The 22343-nt window shown below is 30.5% G+C and overlaps 1 protein-coding gene across 3 annotated transcripts in view; it reads left to right on the top strand.

The window, feature by feature from the left end:
• LOC140439614 (uncharacterized) overlaps positions 1-19428 on the top strand; it is a 1046430-nt gene extending 1027002 nt beyond the window's left edge. For all 3 annotated transcript variants that reach the window (XM_072529640.1, XM_072529641.1, XM_072529642.1), the window contains exons 7-9: positions 3885-3991; positions 17260-17400; positions 18869-19428. In XM_072529640.1, the coding sequence (XP_072385741.1) occupies positions 3885-3991; positions 17260-17382 (230 nt within the window). In that variant the 3' untranslated portion in view covers positions 17383-17400; positions 18869-19428. The remainder of the gene's footprint in view (positions 1-3884; positions 3992-17259; positions 17401-18868) is intronic.
• Positions 19429-22343: the final 2915 nt, after the last annotated feature.

Here is a 22343-nt window from a genome sequence, read left to right as displayed (position 1 = left end):
CTAACACGAGTTATTGGGTTGCAGATACAAGGACAGATAGGAGAAAGGTGTACGTCATCTGGACCATAATAGGAGCAGAAGCAGAGAAAGGATTTTTTTGTTGTGGCGTGGCCATAGAATTGCAACGGCAGAGAAGGAAAGGTCAGTCAATTTTCATTAGAGCCGGAGTGTGATTTTCATTTATTAATTAAATAAATTGAATAAATAATAGAGACAGTTAATTTTGCGATCACTTAAAAAAAAGGAATTATAAAAAGAGCTTAGTTATAACACATATTAAAAATCAATGTAAAATAACATTTGGGTCCATGATAGAAAACAACTTCTCATATATTTAAAGTTAGTATATTGCAAATATTACAGGATTGATTGTTATATAAAATTTCATTAAAATAAAGGACATCTCACATATAGTTCAGTTGAAATTCTATGTATTTTATTCAGGTCATATTACCTATCCCGATTAGGAAGCCAATTGGAAAATATTTTGAATCCACGATCAAAGGTAAATAGTACAATTTAAATAGCCTGAGATTGTAATTAATTAATGCTGATTTATTGTGATTAATTGGAGATTAGATCATTTAATAAATATAGACAGGATTTTTCCTAAATAAGCAATATAATACAATTTAAATAGCATAACAAAATGGCCCCCAACGTGTAAAGCTTTGAAAAATATTTCTAGTTGGCAAATTTGAAAGGATAGGAGTAGACGAGCAGATATTTGAAAGTTTATATGCCGGGGATAAAGCGAAATATTATGTAAAAATTGAGGACATAAAGATTTATATATTTTTTTTAAGATACAATTTACCATAATTGATTTATTCGTGATATTGACAATTTATAGGTTACCATAATTGATTTATTTGTGTGATATTTACATTTGATAATTTTACCATACTTGAATTATTTGATTGATTTTGACATTTGATATTTTACCATTTGATTTATTTGTGGGATATTGAAATTTGATACTCGTACTCAAGAGTTATTACATTTGAACAGGAAAAGTCCCGTTTGTTGCAACAGACCAGTAGAATTTTATATTTGGCGGGGATATTATTGCACAAATTTCAAAGTTTCATATTTGGCGGGGATAAATAATCTAACGAACATGTCGACCACAAGCAGTCAAAGCAAAACGCAAGAAAGGAAAGAGGATAAGATAGAAGAGGAAACAATTATTGATGAAGGATCGGATAATGAAGGAAATGCTACAATAATGGAGGAAAGAAAAGAAACAGGGATGTTAGAAAAATTATTAGCTATGATGCAAATACAGACACAACAAATACAAGAATTGTCACAAAAAATGGATAAATACCAACGGGAAACAAAACAAACACTGAGCAATATAGAGCAGCGTCTGGAAAACTATGAACAGGAAATTAAAGGATGTGTTGAGGGGATAAAGAAAGAACTGATACAACAAATAGAAGAGATTAATGAAATTAAAAATAATATGAAAGAACAAGAAATGAGAATTAAAGATAATTTGGAGCAATTAGAAATAAAATTTGAAAATGCGCTACAAGAAGACCGGAAAGAAATGGAAAGGAGATTTAAACAAATTGGATATAAGGAAAATACACCCAGTGCCTTTTATAAATAACCTAAAGGAAAAAGTCAAATACATAGGACCGTTTGCAACAGCAAAGGAAACCATCAGAAACCATCTCAAAGAAGAGGCAAATCTTTGGTTTGTCAGCAAGGAAGAAGAATTGGACAATTGGCAAGATTTTGAGAGAAGATTCTTAAATTATTTCTGGGGAAAAATCCAGCAACTACAAGTAAATAAAGAGTTACAAAATGGGATTTTTCCAGGATTTTTCCTAAATAAGCAATATAATACAATTTAAATAGCATAACAATATATATATATATATATATATATATATATATATATATATATATATATATATATATATATATATATATATATATAGATATATCCTCTTCTCTAAGAAATTAACGCACCACTTTGAAATATTAAAATATTTTATTAGCGTTAATAAAAATTTCCATTGTAATGTTATATTTTGCAAGCCCCTTGTATCTGCTATTCGTACACTCTATATTTATTGACTGTGTTTTATCGCTATAATTTTTTTTGCAACAAGACAAAAAGAAACAAAAAATGTACTAATTCTAAAAATATACTAATTTCCAAGTGTTCACGAATTTTATTCGGCTACTGTTTAATTGTTGATTATTGTTAATTGTGTTTATTATGCAGCGTCAATCACGTAATTTAACCCGAGATGAATGTGTCCAAGCAGTGATACGGTCGGAAGAAGGTTTGAATACCGAAGAATTGGTCGTCGGTTTAATGTGCCATACACATCTGTATCACGGGTGTTAGAAAGATTCCTCGAAACAGGGGATCATACTCGCAGACCAGGGCAAGGACGAAACCGGGTAACTACCCCTATTAAAGATCGATTTTTAAGAATTTCTGCTCTTCGACAACGTTTTGTAACACATCGAAGTCTACAAATTCAGCTTCGAGACGTTCATGCTATACAAATTAGTACTGAAACTGTTCGCCAGCGACTTAAGGAATACAACTTAACACCTAGGATTGCCGCCCGAGGTCCTCTATTAACTGCAGAGCATCGGAGGGGGAGACTACCGTTTGCCAGAGAACACGATAATTGGTTAGAGGCTGACTGGGAACGAGTGCTATTTACGGATGAATCTTGATTTTCTTTGTACAATAACGACAGACGTGTTCGTTCGTGTGTTGCGACGACCCAACGAACGATATGCTCAGTGTAACTTCTCACGCACCACATTTTTTCGTGGAGGATCCGTTATGGTGTGGGGTGGTATTTCTTTAACCGCACGTACGGGCCTAGTGGTCATACAAAATGGAACTGTTACAGCTGAAAGGTACATATTGGAGATCCTGGAGCAACATGTAGTACCATTCGCTCCTTGTATCGGTAAAAATTTCTTACTAATGCAAGATAATGCCAGACCTCACGCTGCACAGATCGTCAGAAATTATCTAGAAAAGGTAGAAATTAACATTATGGAATGGCCAGCACATAGTCCGGATTTAAATCTGATTGAAAATCTCTGGGATATCCTTGGTATGCGATAAAGAGCTACACCGATCCAACCAAACAACTTACAGGAAGTGGGAGAGAGGCTGATCCAGATTTGGAGAGAACTAGACCAAAATGAAATACGGCAATTAATGTAAAATGGCAAAATGTAGTTTACTAGTAGTACAATGAGTGTCTAATCTAAATCACGTCTTGGTCTTTTCAGTCAAATAGCACCAACAGATCTTCACAAAATTATTAATATAAGATGCTAATATTTCGAAACAATACATCCAACTGGAGAATAATAAATTTCCTTTCGCTAATAAAATAATTTCACCTTAATCGACATACCTGTACAATCGTACGTGATAAGGGAGATATAGACTAATTCTGATTTTAATTGTTTCTTGAAATTATTAAAGTTTTTAATTTTGTTGTTTTTCTTTATAAATAAGTTTAATGCTAATTAACATTTTTCGAATTGAGTGTCACCAATTTCCTAATTACGAATTTTAAATATATCTATTTTCTGGTATGTTTAAATTGTCAATTGCCGCTACCCACCCAAAAGCATAAACCTGAATAATGTTTTTTAGTGGTCAGCTGAATCTTTGCTTATTTGGTTAATCCGAAAACCGTGCAAGTTTATTAAATAGACTTTATTTTTATTTAAAATAAAATTTTATTTATTTCAGAATTTATCCACTTGCATCAAAACTATTGTAATATACAATGACTATTATTTTGACCATTTGACTACTTTTTTATAGTCACTTAAGATATGTGTTTACTTTTTTTTCGTTCAATATTTCTTTTTGGTTCTAGATATGACAACATCGCAGATAGACGCCGAGAATACGCAAATGACGAATGACCTTTATCGATTACTAAAGAAGTATTCTGGTTTGAGAAATCTCATCCGACAATTAAAGGTTAGTATGCTCTTTTAGCTAATCCTTGCATTGTGTTCAAATTTTAATAATGCCAGTCGATTTGAATCGCATCAATTCCGAAAGACAGGATTGGACTGAGCAACAAAAAATGTCTGACTTCGAATATAAGCAGATACTCCAGTCGTCAGAGACGAAAATGCCACTGAACCTCTAAAAGTCCTACGAACAAGCTGAATGTTTCTAAGAATGTTAATTTTGGGACCTCAAAAAATATGCCAAAAAGCTTACCACTTTCACCACCGGGCTTTCCTCTAATACCCTCCTTGCAGGGGGATTAAAACGTGAAAAAATCGATTTAATAAGAATCTGTACACCGTAAAAAAATGTTTCAAATAAAAAATGTAGCTGAGATAATTTTAAATTAACATGTTTATAAGCATTTTTTTGTGTAGAATGAACCGTTCTCTTAGAAACAACGCTTGAAGCGACCGTCGATTTTGCATGTCAGTTACGCGCGCGATGTCAATGTTCAATAAAATTTGTATTAACTCGACGGTAAAAATTCGTCATCTTTTGATACAAAGGTCCTATCGACAAAAATTGAGATTCGTTTTATGGCAAAGAGTGCAGCTTTCGCATGCAGTTTTTGTATTTTGCCGAGAATAAACTCAGCTTTTATAAAGGTAAATAAACTAACTTGACGCGATTTTTGCCATTTTTTACAATTCTCGTAAGATCAATAAAATTGATTACTTTTATTGACCAGTTGTAGTAATCTTTCATTTTTAGAGAACAATCTTTAAAACCTATGACACAAAATTTTAATGTTGTGTTGTAGTAACAAAATAACGCAGAATTTAATGTTTTACATTACAAACGATCACACGTCACGGAAAATGCATTTAAAAAGACTGTTTTGGGTGTAGATTACTGCAGTAGTTTTGAACTTTTGAAAAACGTACGAGTGTAATTAAAAAAAAGTTTTAAATGTTTTATATCATTTGTTATGTAAAAGTTTAACTCCAACCTGTTTTAAGCATATTTCAAATGCCTCACATTTGTTGTTACTACGCAAAACTAAAATTTCATGCTATAGCTTTTAAAGGTTAGGCTCTAGTAATCAAAACTTCATAGTGACGAGTCAATGAAAGAGATAGATTGTATTGATCTCGTGAGAATCATAAAGAATGGCAAAAATCACGCCTTGTTTATTTATTTAACACCTGTATAAAATCTGAGTTTATTTGCGACAAAATAAAAAAACTGCATACAAAAGCTAAACTCTTTACCTTTAAAATGCATGTTGACTTTTGTCGATAGGTCACTTGAATCAAAAGATATCGAATTTTTACCGTCGAACTGATACAAATTTTATTGAGCATTGATTTCGCGCGCGTAACTGACATGCAAAATCGACGGTCGCTTCAAGCGTTGTTTCTAAGAGAACGTTCCATTCTACACAAAAAATGCTCATAAACATTTTTGTTTAAAATTGTCTCAGCTACATTTTTTATTTGAAATATTTTTTCTACGGTGTACAGATTCTGTGTACATTGATTTTTTTGCGTTTTTACCCCTCTGCGAGGGGGGTTTTAGGGGAAAGTTCGGGGGTAAATCTGGTAAACTTTTTTGCATCTTTTTGGGGTCCCAAAATTAATATTCTCGGCAAAATTCAGCTTGTTCGTATGATTTTTAGAGGTTCAGTGTCATTTTCGTCTCTGATGACTGAAGTAGAAGTGAATAAAATAGCTGAATTTATTAACCATATAGATTAAAAAGTACAAAACGTTCAGTTTGAGTTATTAAAAAACAGAACAAAGTTGTTTTTGTAAAAGTTAAAAAAGAGTTGAAAGAACAGACATGTTAAAAAAGCTTTAGTGTAAGTAACAAAACAAAAAAACTATATCCAACATAGGTGACAAGCAAAGTTCCAAAATTAGCACTGAAGTTACTTAATAATAATAAACATTATAGAAGTTTATATTTAACTTTAGGTTACATTATTTATTTATGCACTGAGATTTATTATCCACCCAAAATAAACAAGCCTACATTGAGCGTGAGACCTATTGTATCTTCAATTAACGCTCCTAACACCAAGGTTGTTGAGTTTTTTTATAGACTATTTGTCTAAATGTTACAATTATAAGAATGATTTCAACGTAGTTGATTCCCTTTAATTTGGTGAATTCGATAATGGATTTCAGTTACCATAAGGGTATATTTAAGTAATTTTTGATGTAGTTTCACTTTTCACTAACTTACCTCTGTCAAGTGTCCTGTCTGCTTTAAATAACCATCAGAGTTCTATCCAATCAAACTCGCCTGTCTCTTGAAATGTATTTACAGAATTACTTCAATTAGTCTTCGATACTAATTTCAAGTGTTTGACGATAAATATTATTTACAAATTTTTGGAAAACCTATGGGTTCCTTGATCTCACCCATCCTTGTCACTTTTGTTTTTGATCACTTTTTTTGACCGATTAAGGTTGTTGGATTTTGAAATGCCTTTCATTAAGCGTTATGGTCAGGACCTAATTCTAGCTTTACCACTAAACAGGACATAAACATGAGTGTTCAACTATTTTGATTCTTACTTAAAATTCACTTGTGAATTAGAGGACTCCATCACGAGGAGCATGCCGTTTTTGGATATGCGTGTTTTGAGAAGTTGGTATAGGAAACCTATAGCTTCCGACAGATTTCTTAACTACCATTCTTGTCATTCATATAAATATAAAATTAACCTCATCCAAACCCTTAGTTTTAGGTTACTAAACAGTAACCTGAAAGGTTATCACAGATTATCACATGCGGTTAATCGAAGAGAATCACTAATTTTACTTAAAAGTATTCTTATTGAAAACTCCTACCCCTCCTCTTTAAAGTATCTTTTCTCGAGAAGTTATGGTTCCACAATTAATGATTGACCTTAACTTTGGGTCAATTTTAAATAATACTGTTAATAATACAGCTCTGCAAACTACAACACATGAAACTCCATTAACTACGTCAATATCCCATAATTCTTCACTACCGTACTTTCCCCAAGTTACAGATAAACTTATTAAACTATTGAAAATATTTCAGGTAAATTAGCAACAAAAAACGCAAAAACTTTCAGAAACTTATTCTCCAAGACCAAGACAGCCCCATCCCCCCTAGAACAAATCCCCTAGAAAAAAACTGTTAATATATTTATTTTCGTAAAGCCTAATTTATTCTCGAAGCGAAGGTATTTTTTGTATATGTATTGCGGACCGATGCAAATTGTGTCTCAATGATTACTAAACTCAAACTAAAAACACTCTTTGTTTTTAAAAGCCAGACGATAAACTTTTATTATCGGGCTGGTCTCTTGTGATGTCAATTCTTACTTCGTATTATATTTTGTTTCCCATAAATAAAAAAATGCAACGTACTCAAAATGTATAATTAAAGTGTCCAGCATATATGTAATATAATAAATAAAGATATTGAGAAACACATTTCAATTTATATTTTATTTCTATTTCTTATGTGTATAAACATTTGCGAAAATGTAAATTTTAATATGAGATCGTTTTATTTAATTTTTAAATACAAAAGTTTAATTATTATTCGTAATTAGCTTGTCGCTACAGGTCTATTATGAATAGGGGTAAAATTCTTTGCAACAAAAGAAATTCCTCTAAGAGACAGTGTCTGGAAATGTGTTACTTACTTAAACATCCGAATGCTCTCAATAAGAGAACTGACATTGGTTACTTAAGTCAAATCTATCACTATTTATTCTTGCAGAACTGAATTATATTTTGATTTTTTATACAATTTTTATAATATGACATTTAATAATTTTTATATATTTCATAACTCAACGTTTCCTGAGATAAAAAATTAATTAAATTAGTAAATAATAATAAATAAATAATTAATTAAGTATTAAATAATAATAAATTTATACTTGCTCATTTCATTTACATAGTTGATTTGCTGGATATAGTTAACCACAGATAAACTATTATGTTTTATTCGTCTAAATCGTTAGTGCTCTATGCAAGCACTAGTTACGTCCTCACAGGTCAATACAAAGTTGAGATCCACATTTATTATAGAGGAATGTCCTCACAGATTAATGCAAAGTTGAGATCCACAATAATGATAGAGGTGTATTTTAATCCTTGTTCACTTCATTGATGTCAACTTACACTAACTTTGGTAACACCCTGGTATGCTAACTGATTTGAACTTAACGCTTTGTTAGGTCGAGCTGTATGAAATGACACTCTTGTTTTTCGGGTATACCCATATTTGTACCATTCCACTCATAATAACAAACTTTTAAACAAATGCTCATTGAATTCGTAGATCTCTTCCTATACGACATTTGAAATGTTTGCATCGTGCATTGACCGGTAATAAGTGGCATTGCTTGGTTACTTATTAATTGAAACAAGCCGATTTAATAATGTTACCTAAAGTTAAATATAAACTACTATTATGTCTATTATTATTAAGTAATATCAGGATATTACTGGATATAATTTTTTTGCTTTGTTACTAACACTAAAGCTTTTTTAACATGTCTGCTCTTTCAACTCTTTTTTAACTTTTACAAAACTAACTTAGGTCTGTTTTTTAATAACTCAAACTGAAAGTTTTGTACTTTTTAATCTACATGGTACATAAATTAAGCTATTTTATTCACTTCCATCATATTATTACTTCATATCTTTTGTAATGTTAACCATGTGAAATTTTTTTTGTATCTATGGATGTTCTCTTATTTAAAGAATTTTGTAGATAAACTGATGATGTATATAAATTAAAAGTAAAATGTAATGGCATATGTCTCTTAAAATAGAAAACCAAAAAAGGTATATCGATGGAAGGCAACCGTATATACGTATTTCTGACTATTGGTCGTCTTCAGTCCGATGCTGCCAAGTTAAAAAAGGAGCATGTTAATTTGGGAAAGGTTCACTACAGGAGCAATGCGACCAATTTGTGGCATTAGAGTTAGAAGACCATGATGGTTTCCAGGGCAACAACTAACAATAACCACGGAGGAAGCTACAGCTACCTGGGGAAAGGAATGCCAAACGTTGAAACGTTTAAAACAAATGGTAAAGGATAATGCGAGTGAATAATAATAGTAAAAGGTAATGGCATGTCTCGCAAAACAGAAAACCAAAAAAGGTATATCGATGGAAGGCAACCGCATACTACACGGAGGTAGCTGTAGCTTCCTCCGTAGTTATGGTTAGTTGTTGCCATGGAAACCCTCAGGGTCTTCTAACTCTATTGCCACAAATTGGTCGCATTGCTCCTGTAGTGATCATTTCTTAAGTTAAGACTGAAGACGGCCAATAGTCAGACATACGTATATACGGTTGCCTTCCATCGATATACCTTTTTTGGTTTCCTGTTTTGCGAGACATGCCATTATATTTTACTTTTATTATTCACTCGCATTATTATTTTCCATATATATATATATATATATATATATATATATATATATATATATATATATATATATATATATATATATATATATATATATATATATATATATATATATATATAAATGTGCACTCGTAAGTGAATGGGATCTTTTCGGTCAATTTGGAGATATTTTTTATCTCCAAATTGACCGAAAACATCCCATTCACTTACGAGTGCACATTTTTTTATATTAAATTAAACGGTCATATACCTTAAAGATATATATATATATATATATATATATATATATATATTATATGTGTGTAACATGTGTAACAAAATAATTATATATCAAATTCATAATATTTTCTAATGTGCTTTGTGCTTTAATTCCCCATCATCTTCAAATTTGTAAAAGCATTAACCAATCATCTAATGCCATCTTTCATCCTTTTTTTGGAACAATACTATCTGTATATCTGTATTGGGCGTTTTTGTTTTTATTTTAACAATACAAACAATGCTCCAGTCTGAATAAAGAAACGCTCAGTATAATTAATCGACGTCGGGACTAAAATTGGGAAGGATCGAAACCAATTAGTTGTCCTAATTGCCCTTTTCAAATGTACATCTTCACAGGACGTTATCTGTGTTGATTTGATTGCTCCATTTGTATACTTCCTTTGGGAAAGGAAATTATCGATAATTGGATAGTTGGTAGATATAATATAAAAAACAAGAATAAATAACATAAAAAGAGCTGTTTCTTTACTAAAACATATTTGTGATATTGGTTTCAATATTTTTCTGGTCATAACCCATAAATTATAAAATAAATCCAGTACCTAATATTTCAGCCGCAAGATAGGAAGTCTCTTTTAAATTTTTTTTAATTAAACAAGTTATTTGAGATCACAAGAAATAAACGGTTTCAAACCAATATTTTAGGTGAACTTATCTCATATACAGTGGCTCACATCTTAAATGATGCACTCGTTACTCAATAAAACTAGTTTGTGTCAGTGACTCAATATGTATTAGAAAAAAATTACATACTGAAATTAAATTACTATAAGCATGATTTTAATGTCACAGCTAAAATGATCCAAACTTTAAAACAAGAAAATTAATAAAAAAAACAAACTCAACGCATTGAAAAATGATTGCTAATATTTTATAAATCCTCCTTCATTATCAATTATAGCCTGTGTGGTCTAACTTTCTAGTGTACTCTGGGAAAATTGTGTCCCAAGCTTCAGTAGTTTTTACTTTCAATTCATTTTTATTTGATATTGGATTACTATTAACTTTATTTTTTAATTTCAAACACAAATTTTCATGTTTTAATGACTCGATATGACGTATGTTTTGGATCGTTGTCCTGGTAAAACCGGTAATTTTTATTAATATCTAATTTTTGAGCACAAGAGGCAAGATGCTGCCTTAGCATAACCAAATACATATACTGGTTCATATTTCCTCTAATAAAATTTATGTTACTTACTCCTGCGAACGACATACACCCACACATCATGACCCCACCTAAACCGTGAATTACCGTAGCTTTCATATTTTTTAATGTTAGTTCTTCATTCGGCTTTCCTCACACCGATATGTTTGCATCCGACCCAAATAAGTTTTTTTTTGGTTTCATTAGCAAATATTATTGATTACTATTTAAATGGGAATAAGCCACAATTAAAGGTTAAAATACGTTTATTGACGTTTCAATTTCCACTTCGGAAATCGTTCTCAAAATATAAACATTAATAAATTAAACAAATTTTGTTTTTTGTTACTTAGTGAAAAATTCTTCTAATAATTTAATTTTATCTGGCTCATCTATATTGACAATTCAGACATACATTATATATTTTAAAGTAGACGACTTTAAAATGGTATTGCCAATATTGTTGAGTTGCGTTCCTGGGACGACTTTACTTATAAGATAGTTCATTCGATTACATGAAATCAACTTTAACTTGAGAATATCCATCAGAAAAGATCATAACATGTAATATTCGTCTTTAAAAAGACAAATACATGCCATGATGACAGTAAAATTCTCCTGTTAGTGATTCCATAGTAAATTATGAGGGAAAAAACCAGGAAAAAAACCTCATAATACTATCCCGACATGGTAAGTATTTGATCGTGCATTTAGTTTACCTTCAATAAACAACAAATTCCGATTTTATATGTTTGTTATTTAAAAAACATAAATGATGTATTCTCTATATGTTACTGACTTACCAATACTGGTATTTTCCTTTTAATAACTTCCTCTTTCAATATGGGTAACCAGATCCTACTACATTCTGCCGAGGAATTCGCGACACAATTGGTCTCATTTAGCATAATTAGAGCCGCTTCTTTGATTTTTCTCTTTTTACCATCCGTTTCATTTAGGACTATATTTGAATCATTCCATTGAACCCTATGTTCATTATCCCATGCGTGTTTACATATTTGAGATCTATCAAATTCTCTATTTTTAATATAGGATTGATGTTCACTTATTCTAACATTTAATGGCCTTGATGTTTCACCTAAATAAAACTGATCGCATTCACAAGGTATTTTATAAATGCAATTCCTTGTCCTTTCTTGTTCATTGTTAGGTTTGGTTTTGGACAAAATAGATCTCAACGTGTTTGTTGTTTTGAATGTTGTTAAAATGTTGAATTTATTTCCTATCCTTTTAAGCTTTTCCGATAATCCTTTTATGTATGGTATTGTTATTTTCCTCATATTATTCCTTGTATATGCTGTAGGATCTCGTTCTAAGTTGTTTTGTTCTATTCGATCGATTGTTGAAAATTCCTTATTTATAAACGATAAAGGATAATCATTTTTTAATAAAACAGATGTTAACAAATGTTTTTCCTCCAAGCACGAATTTTCGTTAGAACAAGTAATTTTGGCTCTATCGTATAAGGATTTAATGATTCCCTTTTTAATATTAATATTGTGATTTGATTTGAAATTTAAATATCTGTTGGTGTGTGTTGGTTTTTTATACACCTGAGTTTCGTATCCAGTATCGTTCTTAGAGATTAAAATATCCAGAAAAGGTAATGTGTTATTATATTCCTTTTCCATGGTAAATGTTATTGTTTCTTCTTTATCGTTTATATCATTTAGGAATATGTCCAACAACTCTGATCCATGAGGCCATATTGAGAATACATCATCTACATATCTCCACCATACTGAGGGTTTTAAATTTTGTTTAGAAATAATATTTGTTTCAAAATCTTCCATAAATATATCGGCTAATAATGGAGATAAACTAGAGCCCATTGCTAGTCCAAAACTTTGTTGAGAATTCATTATTTAGTTGAAAATATGTATTATCAGTACATAATGTTATTAACTCCATTATAGCCGATATATTTAGTCTTGTTCTAGTTGCCAATGTATCATCACTCTCTCATTTTGTCTTTACTATATTTAAAGTCTTATCTAATGGCACATTCGTAAATAAACTATTTATGTCAAAACTTACTAAAGTATTATTTGAATTAAATTCAATATTTGATAATTTATTTAAAAAATGTTGTGTATTTTTTATAAATGTGTCATTTTTATTTGCAATTGGTTTTAAAATATTTAACTTAAATTTTGATAGTTCACTACAAGGAGAATTCATGGTACTACAAATGGGCCTAAGTGGTATATTCGTTTTATGAACTTTCGGTACTCCATAAAAATGAGGGGTCTTACTGTAATGAGGTGTAATTAATCTTCTCTAATAACTGGGTAAACAATCTTTAAACTTGAATAAGTTCTATATATTTTGTTTTCCAAAGGTTTTGTTGGATCCTTTGTTAATTTTGTATAAGGTCCGTTTATTATTAGATCTTTAATTTTGTTTTCATATTGAATTCTATCCATTACCACAGTTGCATTTCCCTTGTCTGCTGGTAGGATGATTATGGAGTCGTCATTTTTTAAAGTTCTTATAGACTTTAGTTCCTCTTTGCTTATGTTTTGTTCAATAATTTTAATAGACTTTTCCAATTCAAGTTTACATAATACTCTGTATTCTTCCTTTTCATGGGTTGGTAAACATTGAGATATTTTTTCCACTGAGCTTATTATGTCTAATTTTGGAATTGATGGCTGAGTAACAGCAAAGTTTAGACCCTTTGACAGTATTAAATTAAAATGCCACAAGAAAATAGCTTCAGAACAACAAATATTATTGAATTCTAAAAGCTCAAATCTTTGTTAGTATGCTTCCTAGCGAACTATAAGCTAATACGCCTGTTTTGTGGCTAATAAAAGGTTTATTTCTAGCAGTTCGACCATGTTGATTATTCTTTCGTAATATTCGTCTAATTGTTTTGGGGTTACATCTTTTTCCAAACTGTCTTTTTACCTCGTCTCACAAATTTTGGTTAAGTTTCTTTAAAGATTATTTGTTGTTTCTCTGACAATCCATCTTTCTTTACGATCGGTAAAAATCTTATTTGGAGCTAACCTTGATTTATTGTTAACTCACTGCCGAACATTTCAGCCAACTTTCTCTCACAATCTGAACATTGTATGAGACATGTGTGAGGGAATTAAAACTATTGTCGGAGCACGCTAAATTTCTTTTGAATTTCTTCAATTTAAAAGTTTTGACGAGACTGTATTTTCAGTTTACTCTGTCTAGAGATTATTAATTTTTCGGTTCGAATACCTATAAGTATGAGTACTTAAAAATCTCCCTTTTCTTAATAAATTAATATCCACTTTAAATAAAATCTCAGGACCTAAGAAATATGTTTCCCATGAAGAAGTTATAAAAACAGTCAGTCGTACGACGCGATTTCAGCCAGTTCCCAGCTGTTATTTGTATATCAATATGCATTCAGAGGTTACATTTACGTGTTTAAAGTTTTGTTTACTCACATATTATAATTTGAGTCCCACTGGAAATTCACTTTTAATGTTGTTATGCAGTCTCGTATCTATTTTACTATCTGATTTCTGCCGACGGAGTTAACAACATTTCATTCTGGTTTACTAAAAAACGAATTTGTTTTGGTTGTATCAGATATTCCCTTCAGAGGCATTGAACTTTTAATTTGAGTTGTTATGAGTAAATATTTTATTTTATTTTGGCCTGAGATTTAGTTAAAGTTTCTTTGATCAATTCATATTTAGTTTCATGATTAAAAGTAATGTATTTGTTTGCGATGAAAAGAATGTTATGTGTCATTCTTTTATGTATTATATTTTAGGCAGAAACGAAAATATTTACGTTTTTTACGAGATTATACATATTTTATTTATTTTCATTGATTAATTTTTGAGACACTTTAAAAGATTATTAAATTAACTTTTTTCATTTGAGTGTTTTTATTCCAAGAACTGTAATCTGCTTTAATGACAAAATTATTAACAACGATATTTATTGTTATCTCTGAGTATTTAATTAATACATGTTGGAGATGACAATATGTGTGAGTATCGGTTTTTATTTAAGTTAATATGTATTTGTTAATAAATTCATTTTTGAATATTAATAAACAATTTTTCGAGGGTTATATTTTATTTTTGTAGAGACGATATAATTTTTTCAAAGCATTTTATTGAATATCTAACCTTTTTTACAGCTTATGGATAAATATATTGATTTTCATTATTTTTGTTGATAATTTGCTAATATGTTTGCTGGCGTATATTTTTCTGAAGTCTTTGACAGAAATATTTGTTTAGTTTATTTAATCTTAAGTTCCTTCGTGAGTTTCAGGTTAAAACTCATTGGCGCCCATTTTGTTTTACACTTTAGCTGTATTCTGTGTTTCTTGTTTTCCTTTGTCAAACTGTTATATTTTGTTATCTACTTATTATCTATCGCCTTTGATTATGATATTTTTATATCATCTATATCCTTACCCTCCCCCAATAAAGTTCTCAAACTGAGCAACGTGGTCTTCGTTAAGTATTTTTGAACGAGAAGCTTTTTATTATCTACTTTTGTCAGCTTTTTCGCAACAGTTAAGACAGGCATAATAGACTCTGATAAATTTCATGTGAAAGTAGGACTGCATCAGGGCTCGGTGCTTCGTCCTTATTTATTTAGTTGAACAATACTGATGAGAGCACGCAATCTTGCCTTATTTCTATTTGGATCTTTATATTCTCAGAAAATTATTTTCTCACTCCGAAGTTAGGAATCTGATTAATATATAGATGAGGTATTATTCTGATGTCTTGAAAATCTCTAAGCAGTTGTATTAGGATGGGCCTTATCAAAGGCCTTATGGGTCTGTAGATAAAGCAAATATGGAGTAATTAATTGACATCCATGTGTCTCTGGGTTGCAATGGCCCGAAAATTTTAACTTCTTAATTTTGATAGTGTTTTGGATTTCTGCATGTTTTCTGACTCTAATACTGCATCGTTTTAAAATTCTGTCCACCCAGCTTATTGTAAACATTCTTCTGTAAGCCCACATTTTGAAAGCCTCCAATCTATCGACGATCTTTTTCTTTAGAGTCCATGCTTCTACTCCATCCAGCAACATAAAAACACGTAACAGCTCAAAAGTCTAACTCTTAATCCGATGGTCAAATCTCTGTTAAACAAAACATTTTTCATTGTGATAAATGCGGTCTTACTTGTCCACTTCTTAATTTGATTTCTTTAGTATAGTCGTTGTTATTGTTAATAATTGATCCTTAATATTTGTATTTTTAGACTTCGTGGATTATTAGCCTTTCTTGTCGTTTTTGTGATTTAGTTATTACCATATATTGATTTTTTTTGTATCTAGAGCCTGTACTATCTTCATTGTGTTTCTTCACTGTTTAATATTTTAAGGGTGTGAATCATAAGGCTAATCATTTAATGGACTTTTCTTGCATTTGGTTTTTTGAGTAATGCGATGAAGATTCTTCTTCTTTTTGATGTGCCTATCCGTTACGAATGTTAGCGATCATCATGGCTAACTTTATCTTATCTGCAGCAGCGCGGAAAAGCTGCACATATGTTGTATTGAACCAGATTCTGAGGTTCTTTAACCAAGATATTCTTCTTCTTCCTGAACCTCGTTTTCCAAATATTTTTCCTTGTAGGATGGCTTGAAGGAGAGCATATCTGAATTCATTTATGCATAATATGTCCGAATGGATATATGTATATGCATATTATGTCCGAAGAACTGTAACTTTCGAAAATTGATAATGGTCAGTACATTTCGATTCTTATTTATTCTTCTGAGGACCTCCTCATTTGTGACTCGGTCAGTCCACAGGATCTTAAGCATTCTCCGATATAGCCACATCTCAAATGCTTCCAGTTTTCTGCACATATATTAGTTCAAGGTCCACGATTCAACATCATGAAAAAAGACAGAGAAGACGTAGCATCGCAGCATTATTACTTTTGTATCAAGAGAGAGGTTGTGACGTTTGAAGAAGACCCCCATCCGATTGAAGGTGGATCTAGCTTTTCCGATGCGATGAAGACAGACTTCACATATTCTTTCAGAATAGTGCCTGTATTGTATGCAGAAGTTAACAAATCCACTGACACCTCTATATGTTCCTCGTCGATAAGTTTAAATATTTCTGCTGATATTTGATCAGGCCCGGGAGCTTCATTGTCTTGTGTTAGTTTAATTTCATATAATACATCTTCCTTAGTAATATTTGGACCGCTATCGCCTCGTTTGATAAGAGTTAAAATTGAATGAATTACTATAATCAAACAAAGTATTTGAAACCTTTACAGTATAAAAAGTATTATGCTAGTATTTAATGCTATTATTTATGCTAGTACTTAGCTCACTCTATATAAGATATAATGGATTTAATTATTATTCATATAAATCAAATATTTAACTGTTTGGTCTTAAAACAATGTTATCTAATTTTTAGACTGAATACACTAATGCCAAGTTATATCCAATGGTGCTACGTTATTCTATGTTAAAGGATATGATCAAGGATATCATGTTGCATCCAGATTACATGGAAGTATGCCACGAAGTGGACGCATAGCCAAAGTCTTTTTCCTAGGTAGGTCTTGTTTGAACAAAACATACATTAAATTAAATTGTCCCAATCTAAATAGGTATCTTTATATATAAATCTCTTCAATGTTTTCTGTGTATTATATTCTACATTCAAATAAAATAAAACGTATTTTAAACAATTTTTGGGGAAAATAAAACAACAAGAATAAATTTAACCCAATGTTTTGTTTTTGGTTTTTAAATTTTTATTTTCCAAGGAAATTTTAAAACAACGGAATTTATGCTTTTTCAAAATTTGTAAGGTCGTGATATTATGTATATTAAACTGGTCTGCAATGGTCCGAGAACTTATTCTAGGATTCCATGGACGTATAAATAAAGATAGGATTCTCTACTACTCTATTAATACATTTGTTTCATTTTCTAAATTTCTTGGTACCTCAGTAATATTATTTGTAGAGGTACAATTAGAAATCACAGCTCCAGTATTTTTAAAATTTTGTAAAATCCTTTGAATTTTTGAATGATCTAGAATTGGTTTATTTGGATATCTTACGATAAATAAAGAACTGAGACTTCGCGCACTATTGCCCAAATAAAATATTTTTATTATTGCTACTTTTTCCCCAGCTAAGTACATTTTTTAATTAACTTTATTGTTTTTTAAAAAATAAATTGACATAATAAAAATTTGGGAAATTCAAATATTGTCAAATATCAGAAATATCAATATGATATTCTTGCACTGCGTGTGGCCTGACTTTTAGGGGTGGCCTCAAAAATGTATTTCATTTTTGCAAAATTTTGGAATACGTTTAATTGGTAGAACAATTTTAACATTTGTTTTCGATACACATTTCAGTCCTCTACAAATAATTTTCTACGACTTTTGGTGTAAAATAATTAGGGAAGCAGGAAACAATTTAGAATTGCCCAATAAGTTTGCTATGGCTCATTTATATATATATATATATATATATATATATATATATATATATATATATATATATATATATATATATACATATATATATATATATATATATATATATATATATATATATATATATATATATATATATATATATGTGTATATATATGTATGTACGTACGTACATACAATATAATATATATATATATATATATATATATATATATATATATATATTAATATGTATACTTTCAGTTAACTTTTACACCTATATAAATCTTAACACTAGATGTTCCTCCATCCATTTTCCACATTTTGCAAGTAATTAAACTGTTTTTTTAATAAAATTATATCGTTGTGGGATGAATAAGTATAAGTTTTATATTTTTGCATATCAATTATCTCATCCATTTTCACAATACTGCTAAGCAATTGCAATTTTTTTTTATTTCTGCACACCCTCGGTATCATAATAGCATATTTCCATATGTCCATATTTCCATATTTCTACAACCTAATCACGCCGCATAATCTTTTTTCGCCTATATAGGTACTTAATAATATAAACCCTTTTATTTAGGTGGGGCTTCGTCGGCAGAGCGTCAGATTCTGAAGCTCTCGCCGAATTCCACCAGGAAACTAATCGAGAACGTTTATATGTCGGCGACGAGAAATTTTGACTTTTGAGCGGAACTTTTGGAGCATTGTATCGTATCGGCGAAGTTTGTTTCAACTTTGGAAAATGTTTTCGAATGGAAGAAAAATGAAACCTCGAAGATTTGCTGCGAAAACTGTCTAGCGTTTGATTGATGAACGTAGACTAGTAACCAATTCGTTATCAAAAACAAATAAGACATATTTTTTCATTGTCGTGAAAGAATCGTTTAGCTGATAAGTCATTTTTGTTTTTAAAGATGTATTCGTCGTCAGGTTTAAGATTAACTGTTTGAATATTTTTATGTTACCTTTTTTACACTTGACCTTAACATTGGGGACGAATACAAAGGTCTGTCTCAAAATATTTGTGTAAGAAAAACTAACCTAACCGCATGCCTAACATTATTTAATTGGAAAAATCTAGAGCCGACCTTTTTGCTTATCTAAATTTAAATATTAATTTTTCGTTCTTATATCCTATATTTCTTATTGTTAATATATATATAATATACATATATATATATATATATATATATATATATATATAAATATATATATATATATATACATATATACATATAACTTCTTCGGTTCTTCGCACTAATAGTCATATTCTCATTTACCTTCATGTCCCCTTTAGTAGTACGATCTACTACGGTATATATTTAGTTACGCTAAATTTTAAGTCAATAAAACCAAAAATGCCAGATTAGATTTTTCTAAATAAAATTACGTCTTATTTCCAAAAGATGTAAGCACAGTTAGTTTTGTCCCAGCATATAAATGTTAGTTCAAATACAACTTGTAAACAAACAACAAATTAATATATGCGACAAATATTTACAAATGCCATTACTCCAAATATATACAGTATTCTGTGCCCAATCTAAAAACTTTTCTTTAGCTATTTAAAGTCTGTTACTTTGAATTTGTTTTAAGCCCTTCTCTCTAATTCTCGCCATTCATCTCTGTTGTTTGTAACACGTTTCCACATTGGTCCTGCAGTTCTTTTAATATCGTCGCTCCAGCGAGCGCATTTGCGGCCTTCCTCGTGGTCTTTTGGCTTCATATGATCGAAAATTCCTGATTTCTTTATTCCACCGGCCATCCTTCAGACGTTCGTTATGTCCAGCCCATTTCCATTTCAGTTTAGCTGCCTGTTCGACAGCATCTTTTAATTTTGTTCTATTACGAATGTGTTTATTGGTTTTATGGTCTTTGAGTGAGATACCCAGCATCTGTCATTCCATAGCTCTCTGAGTTTTTCTGATCTTCTCTGTGTTCCATCTCTGTCGCTGATGTTTATCATAGGTTTGTGATCTTTGTTACTTTGAATACTTCAGTAATAATTATTCATCATTTGTGTATTGCATCTGCTCTGATACTTAAAAATAGAAAAATAGAGAGGTACGCCCTCTCTACTCTAGATTTCTCCGTCCTCTACCAGCCGATATATACGGCACTGTAAAAAAAGTAATCTAAATAACGATCCGAAACTATGTGTATTAATGTTGTACTGTATCAAATTGCCGAAAATTAGGTCAGAACTTTCCGAAAATCAAAGATGGTCCCTTAATTTTTTAAATCTTTTTTACGTCGTTTGATTTCGTGGGTAAGTTGTGAAATATCTGTTATTTGGTTATCTTTTTAACAGAATAAACTTGACTCGGTCAAAAAAAATAGCGTTTTTCCGTTTTCTTTGATTTTTAACAGTTGTTTTTGTTATTTTACCTAAATATGGCATCTTCGCTATTACCCACGTAGCCACTGGTAGATGGTCCTAGTTGGAAATATAAAAACTTGTTTAAATCTATAAAACAAACATAATCATAAGATAGAGAACAACAAAAAGGAAAAGACAGTTAAGATTTGATTTCACGTACAGGGCGCTTGCGCATCCGCGGATATACTGCTGTACGTGAAATCAAATCTTAACTGTCTTTTCCTTTTTATTTCGATATACTCTGTACGAGTCCTAGAAACCAATTCGCTAAGAATTTTGCTTAGTTGAGGAGATATGTTGTGGAATGCAATTTTTAGATTCCCCATGTCTCTCATAACATCTTTATCAACGTCTGTTTTGCCTTGAAATTCTTAGAAGGCATAGATTAAAGCGAAATTCTGAATTTGGTTTCGAAAATTAGTCTACGATTTTATAGAGAACAACCTTTACGTACCAAGCTGGAACTTACCCATTTCATAGGACATAAATCTATCCAAAAATTAAAATATTATCTACAAAGATTTATTGGAAAGTCAATCATTAACTGGCCATTGTATCAGTATTTCCGACAATTGACATAAAACGTTTATTTATCAGGTATGTTTGGTTTATTTCATAAACACATAAAGCTTGTATAACGAGAATTTAAGGAAAATATAACAGTTTCTTACTTAGAAGCATTAAGAAGGTAATAAAAAACAAAAATAAAATTTTGGATGATTTCACTGATAATAATGTAGATCCGTTCGGAAGTTTATTTTAGCAATATGGATGAACATTTACGAAAAATTTAATGTTTGTCTATCTCAATCTAGAGCTGATAAAAGAAAAAAATGGAATTTTTTTAATCAACTTGCTCGAAATGTTTAAAATCAGTTGGTTTTATGTACCAATATATTTTCAGGCTGCGCAATTATTTGTAAATGGTGTCACCTATGAGGAGGACTTGCTTTTCTTTCCATTTTTAGTGTTATTGTTATTTTTTACACTTACAAATCTTATTCCGTTAAATTAATTAATATATTGGCGCATAGTTTGTTACGACAGGTTTATTCCTTTCTTTTCCAAAAAAAATTGCTGCATTGTTGAACTGTAGTATATTATAAATCCTATATAAAATCTTATAACGTTTTATCAGCTATCAAAATTACATTCAATCACTTATTGCTAATTTTGATACAAAATAAAATGCTATTTATGAAATTTTCTTTTTTACAAATATTTTGAGACTATCATTTAATAAATGAATACGGTTTTTAATTATGCATAACAACATAAATATGTGGAGCTTTTGATATCTTTTAATAAAGTTACTCAATATAGTTATTCTACAGTATTAAGTACACCAAATACTATGAATATAAACCTATCGTGTGCAAGCAACTCTGTTAACTTTAACTAATTCAAACCTCGTTCGGCAAGTGTAGATCTCTTCCGAAACGTAACTTTGAAATTCCTTTTAATTCATTTCCTTCAACGAGGATGTTCCTTTGTGGAAGTTCCTGTGTCTTATGTAACGTGGAGAAGTTTGCTTATTCTTTAGTTAAATAATTTTCTGGTTAAAGTCGCCTTTTTGTGAAGTTTTGTTCTTAATAAAACTTTATTACTTTAGAGATGAAATGCTTTACCGTAAAAATTTTACAATCTGTAAAATACTTTTGTTAGCTTTTTTAAT

Source organism: Diabrotica undecimpunctata, chromosome 4 (assembly GCF_040954645.1).
Source record: "Diabrotica undecimpunctata isolate CICGRU chromosome 4, icDiaUnde3, whole genome shotgun sequence".
Lineage (NCBI taxonomy): Eukaryota > Metazoa > Arthropoda > Insecta > Coleoptera > Chrysomelidae > Diabrotica > Diabrotica undecimpunctata.
The sequence above is the reverse complement of the archived record's forward strand: the minus strand, read 5'-3'. Positions and strand labels throughout refer to the sequence as shown.